A 6,615-nucleotide genomic window follows, 5' to 3' on the forward strand; every position below is an offset into this window, starting at 1 on the left:
CTGTATAGGCACCACTGCTAATCACCAAATATTTTTTTCTCCAATCTTCCTCACTGTTTTCCTGTATTCCGTGAAGATAAATCAGCTTTATTTTTACTGTGCGTCGTGTGTTAATAAAGGGTGTACGACAAAAAAGGAAGAAATTGAAAGAAGTTGAATATAAAATGGAATAGTGCTTATAAGGAATTGTATTTAAACCATACAGATAGAACAGAATAAATAAAAGGGAAGACTATAGTGAAGACATTAATCAGAATCTTCGTTCTCTGGGCCGTCCCTCAGCTCTCTCAGATCCGCTTTTGAGTGCTTCTTTGTGAGCAACGCGAGCTGCAAAAGCATCTCTTTAGGGGAAATAGGGTTGTCCGGTCTGGTAAAAGATTCCCATATGGTGGTCAGATGGCGCTGTTTTGATTCTCCGTCCTTGTTCAGTTTTTTAAGGACTTGTTTTTGTGAAAAATTTTTTGCTGCCATGGCAATTTTCTCCACCTCCCCGTGAATCTTTATTAAAAAAGATCACAAGATTGGTTGATGCAAGTCCTAGTACAAAAATACAGTTAGAAAATTAAAAATAATCAACAGAATAGATAACTTCTCAGCAACAGCTTTGAGGTTATTGTGTGTTGTTATTGGTCATAACTTGCTGCATAAACATAGACCAGCAATCTGGTGGCCAAATTGTGCTGTTTATGTAGATTGTTTCCACATAGTTGCAGAAACGCAACATTAGCCCTGTCGCGATGGATGCGATGCTCTCGAACCTTTTGCGAATTTTTTCGGCTGGCAGCAGGTGCAGGCTAAGCAATTCCCGACAGGTTTTCCGGGTCTGGCTGTCCTTTCTATAGGCTGGACTTAGTTCTTTAGCCTCGATGTTGCGGTAGAAGGACTGTGTCAAGTGAAAGGAGCAGCCGACTGGCTTCACTGTGGGGAAAATCGCCCTGCATGCCTATAGGGAAAGGGAGAGTTTATTACTGAAAAACAACGTTTAAAAAAGCATATACAAGCGTTTGGTAATTTTTGCGGCCAAATTGCGGTGGCCGAAATTTTGTAAATGTGAAATGTGAATAATATACTTCCTCTTTACAAAGTCCTCCACATTGTTTTCATCCAACGCCAGAAGACCAGTCGACCTCACCTTGACTATATAACAGGCACACAACACGCACAGTAAATTCCATTTATGCAAACAGTTACGTGTAATTAACTCTCTTAGTTCCCCGTATCTGGTCCCTAGCTTCCTCTTCTCTTGTTCTCGACACCTCTGTACTCCTTTCCTGCTAGTCCTCCTCTGCCTCTTCCGCCTCTCTACTCTCTCGTTTTTCCAACGTCTCGTCCTCGACGTTTAAACTGCGTCACTTTGTCCGTCCAATCTGGACATCCCCAGTCTCCTCTATTCGTCCTCTCTTCCTGGCGCGTAACAATATGATCAAATATAATATCAGGAACTCCCTGTTTACATTTGTGTCGTGGAACGGTTCCAGCAAACAACTGATTTACGTGTTAGCTGATTGCTTGACTTCTTTATCGACAAACGAAAACCACAAAGCAAAAATATATTTTTTGAACCAAATCCCGCCTTTCATTTTCTCTTTTTCTTTATTGTTGAAAGCTACCTTTAACGTTTTATGCCGTACAGTTCCTTTTCTTCATTTTATCAAGCAATCCTCGCTCAAACACACCAAATCATAGATGGGATCTTTTTTTTACCATTCTGCTATGGGAAGTAGGGGATATCAGGGCTACGTGGGATTCTAAAATAATTTTCAAGTAGCTTTAAGTAGCACAAAATTAGATGAATTTCCCCTTTTTTATACAAAAGTAATGGGAAATTTTCTCCCCTCATCTTTATATTTTTTTCAGAATTAATTAATTTGAATACTGTAGTTAGCTACAATTTTTTAATGAATATATCTATTTTTGTCGTACCTGTACTTGGGAAACTCCCCCCTTTTTTGGCTGGCTTGAAGGTGTCCCAAAAAGCCCTAGTTGAAATGTTTACCCCGCATGACTGACCGCATATTTGCAATTATTACAAACTAACGCTATATGAACAGCTCCTCAAATTTACTGTGTACCAAAAAAAGGTAGAATGAATTTCACATGGAATGGCCTATCTCGTTTTTAAATTATATTCATGCAAACTGCAATCTTGTGCAACGCCCTTTTGTTATGCATGGCTTATTTTCAGAGATATTAACTGCTAAAAAAATAAAACCCAAAAGAGATTTAATCAGTGCTTTTTAAACATCTACCGCTAGTTGGGTAGCAGGAAGTAGCCAGAGAATGTCATAAAATGGAGGGTTTTATTTTTCTTAGCAGTTAATGGACTTGTTGTTAAAAAAAACTATTCTTACAAAAGTTTTGTTGTTCAATTATGCGATTGGATATCCGTTTTGGCCATCCATCGTACGTAGAATCTCCGTCTTAATGTCACTCTTTTCTACGTCGACATCTCACGTTTGTGGGATATTCATTGTGAACGTAATATTCGGACGTCCGAAACACATCAAATTTAAGCTAAAAGAAGATAAAAGATTTGATTCATGGAATCCATATAACCTTGGACCTTTCGCATTTCATTCTCCTGCTTTATTCACGAGAACAGCTGCATACAAGTTTATGATCCATATCTAATTACTTAGAAATTGTAAAATAACATAAAATATCAGCTAATTACATCCACGTTAAATAAGGAAAAGGATTAAAGAAGAAAAAATTAAAAATGTACAGAAAACTAGAAATAGATTTTTGGTACATTTAAACTTTACAGTTTTAATGTTACTTAGCTTAAAACATAGATTTATGGAATTTTCTTATTCTAGTTTTTATGAGTTCTATCAACTGATAGAAAAAATTTAGCTTTGATTCTGGTGTTTGTCCATTGGCCGTCCATTTGTTGGAGTTAAGGTGAACTTAAACAAAACTAGACGTATATTTGCATCCAATGGACCTCCAAACTAGGTCCGTCCGTTTATCGTCCGCTATGGTTATCTAATGGACTTAATTTGTAACATCGAAAAGTAGATCCAGTTTATGGGAAATTATTATTACGCGCGTCTATTAGACCGTTGAAACTCATACAAAGTAGACAAGATCACAACATCAAAGAAAGACGTAAAAAGTAGGGGAGACCGGGGCTATGTGGGACATTTTTTTTCTTTTCGCTGCCATTTAAATAAAACTAAGAATTATGAAAAAATAAAAGTATAGGAGTGATTCCCTGGCATTTATTAAAATTAGGTTATTTTTTTAATTTTTTTCGTTGAATCATTCAATAGTTATTTGATGAAATGCCAACATGAAAAAATGCCAAAAAACAAAAAATTTAGGGTTAAACGGAACAGAGCCGGGGGAAAAATGGAACATCAATTTTCTCTGCAACGGCTTAATTATATTTATTAAATAATGCACTGCTGAAAAGGAAATTCATTTCTCTTTCAGAAGTGCTGTCTTTTTATTTATTTTGTAAAGTAGAAGTGGAGATACTATCAAAAAAGTCTTTTTGATAATTTTTCCTTTGTTGTTGTTGCCAGGGGGCGTTTTTCTGGAAATAACGTTGATCTGGCAATACCTGTTTTACCCCGTTTTCCATGTCCCGTTTAACCCGAACCCAAACAACACCAAATAAACTAAAATATATCATACTTAGGAACACATTTTTTATAAAATATTAATATTATCTTAAACTAGGAAAAAAACCCTAACAAACAGCTATCTGGGTTCTATAAAAATATAAAAAAAAATATTACGAAAATGAAAAACAAAACGTCGGAAATTTTTTTTCCGATTCCCAATTTTTTTGTTTTTCCCATACAACTCGACAAAAAATCGGAAATTCAGGAAAAAAACTTTATATTATAAATAAAACATCATTTAACAGACGCTGTATGTATTTCGTAATTTTAAGACAAATTGTACATATAAAAATTGCCCTGTACATTTTAGCCCCGTGTCCCACATAGCCCCGGTCTCCCCTATGCAGTATCGTCGTATTTTTTGGACAAAAAATAGACGCGACGAAGAATGGATAAATAAATTACGTCGAATAGACGGATATTAGACCAGCTGTGCTAGCAGGACTCTCTTCTTACTCCTTTTTCACCTTTTTTCATGTACCTACCCAATTACAACTAACAAACGCATTCACACTCGTCGTCTTTTGACCAGGAAACAGGTGATGCCGTACTAACATTTTCGCCACCATTTCTGAGAATTCCACATACTGCTCCTCTCGAACCCGGAGTGAGAACAGCACTTTCTTTTGAAATCGTGCTATTAAATTTCATCCAGCAAATTCCTTGCCCCTGAAAATACGTCGTATTTGATAAAACATTAGTATTAAATGATGGGCTGTAAAGGTGAACTAAAACTGGGGAACAACTAATTTGTTTACACTATACCTCAACATTTGTCCAAACGAAGTGGTTGCATGGCGGATTTTGTATGCAAAGCGCCCCACAAGATTCTCCTTCGGAAAATTCCTTTTTTAAATCATTTCCAGAAAAGTTGCAATTAAAAGACCAGGATAATTCAGCTAAATTAATCCAATGAATCGCCAAGTATCCGCAAATAGATCCTGGAGAATCCAAATGAATTGCTTTTTCACGGTAAATCCTGCCTGATTTTATCCAACAGGTTCCAATCTATTAAAAATCCATCGTCACCATCACAAATGTTTCAAATTAGTTTACATTGGGCCTATCTACATTTTAAAAATTGCATTTCAACCATGTAGGCCTATAATGACTTAATTTCCAACCCATGAACCCAGGTATCATAGTGCACTCTTACGTCGTCCAATACAGGTGATCTTAGGATGCGATCAATGTATAGAGACATTGCGTTTCGCACGTTATTAATATCGACTATGAAAAGCGAGAAATCTTATTGCTATCAGTGTATAGCTTTTCCCATTTGCTAAACTTGTAACGTATTTTGGACAACACATGGATGACAACTATAGAATTAAAATATCTGAGATTACTTTGAATTAGCGGTCTTTCATTTACTCGTTAGGTTAAGATTTCTTTTTTCTGGGGGGGGGGGCACAAAGAAACGTTTTTGAGAATATGCTCCCTTTAAGGCATTATGTATATAATCTTGCAACAGTTGCCGCATTCTGGAATTCTGGATGGAACACAAAGTCCAATCCTTGAATATTCTAAATTAATGCTCTTTTCAAAAGAAAACGACTGTTGTGTTTCCTTCTCCCCGATTGAGGCCATGACCCTTTCGAAAAGCAGTAGACTATACGTTCCTTTACAGAACAGACATTACATCGCAAAGGGGAGAGTGGGGTGAGTTGGAACGCGTTTTGTTTTAAAGCTTTATCTTCCAAATAAGTTAACAAAATTAATTAATTTTTTGTTTAATTTTTTTGCCTTTCTCCATTCATAGTATCTTTTTTATTTTAGAAGTAATTCTTAATCCTGTGTGGATTTTTGAAATTTGAGAAAATTAAGGGAGGAGCCTATATTGGGTGAATCGGGACATTAGAGTGGATGACGTGAGACAGCCTCAGTTTAGTCTATAAAACACTGAGAAAAAAATAAAAGCTATTCGCATTAATGAATTCTGTATGTTAGAAAAGTTTTCATTCGAATTAATCTGTAAAAGAAAAAGCTTTCTAAAGCAAAAGAAATTGCTTAATTGTCACACATGGGGTAAAAATCAGATGGGCTTGGTTTAAGATTAAAGACAACATAATTTAATTATTGATTATTAAAGGTCCCAAGAAATAGCGTTGGAATTCTCCTCACTAAGCCCCGCCAACTGCTGTCCCATGTCGTACACTTAAATTGTTCCAAACCACCCAAACAACGGAGTTGAATATGCTGCTGTTTAATTCAAAATGATGCTCATTACATTAAAATCTCTATTTTAAACGACAAACAAAAGATAAAAAACACGTCTGTATTTAAAAAGAATTGCATATTTTGATTTTGAGTTGGAAATAAAATTATCCTCCCATAGAATAAATAATAAATACTTATTTTGTGCATTTTCTTTGGTAATTTTAAAATAATATTTACTAATCCCCATTGTTCCACTTCTCCCGTGTCCTACTTCATACCACTCTCCCCTATAGCTCCATACACTATAGCTATTACATTTTTATTTACATTTATTTATATCTATTACCATTGTCGGGTACTGAAACGGCAAATAAAATGACAAATACTTGCGCATACCCCATTCGGAGTTGTAGATGTAGTTGTAAATGTGAAATGTGTACAACTTTCAACAGTAAATTGGCAAAAATCTCCACACTTTGATGGTGGCATAGCTTTATTTGCGACAGGATTTCCTTCAAAATCACAGTTTTCGGTCCAGTGGACGCTACTTTGAGACCTCCAATTTTGAAGGGCAGTTACAATCTTGAAGATAAATAATACCGTTGAATATGATAGAATGTTTTTAATGAACACCATATCTAGACTTTTGTAGAACGCCTGCAACGAACAACTAATTGCATGAGCTCATTTTATCTCCTAACCGGAAAACAAAAACCTCAAAATTAAATCTATGCATTTCCTTTCATTTGCTCAATCTCTTTGCTGTGTTGAAAGCTAGATAACACTTTAAAAAACCTAGAGTACCTAACTTAAGTTTTCAGAC

General features: G+C 35.7%; 1 protein-coding gene and 1 long non-coding RNA gene across 3 annotated transcripts; both read right to left on the bottom strand.

The window, feature by feature from the left end:
* Positions 1–170: 170 nt before the first annotated feature.
* LOC124204156 lies at positions 171–2,557 on the bottom strand. Of its 2 annotated transcripts, XR_006878766.1 has the most exons (3): positions 1,071–2,557; positions 638–943; positions 171–537 (listed from the first exon to the last, which is right to left on the bottom strand). It is a non-coding gene; the product is annotated as an uncharacterized LOC124204156 (long non-coding RNA). The 2 variants fall into 2 exon arrangements; XR_006878765.1 differs by having other exon boundaries at positions 171–943.
* A 1,312-nt stretch (positions 2,558–3,869) lies between these two features.
* On the bottom strand, positions 3,870–6,615 carry LOC124204412. Its single transcript, XM_046601473.1, has 3 exons — positions 6,189–6,615; positions 4,398–4,640; positions 3,870–4,301 (listed from the first exon to the last, which is right to left on the bottom strand). Exons 1-3 carry the CDS (start codon positions 6,426–6,428, stop codon positions 4,128–4,130), a joined length of 657 nt encoding a protein of 218 aa, XP_046457429.1. The 5' UTR covers positions 6,429–6,615; the 3' UTR covers positions 3,870–4,127.

The sequence above is a fragment of the Daphnia pulex genome, chromosome 10 (assembly GCF_021134715.1).
Source record: "Daphnia pulex isolate KAP4 chromosome 10, ASM2113471v1".
In the NCBI taxonomy this organism is placed as follows: domain Eukaryota; kingdom Metazoa; phylum Arthropoda; class Branchiopoda; order Diplostraca; family Daphniidae; genus Daphnia; species Daphnia pulex.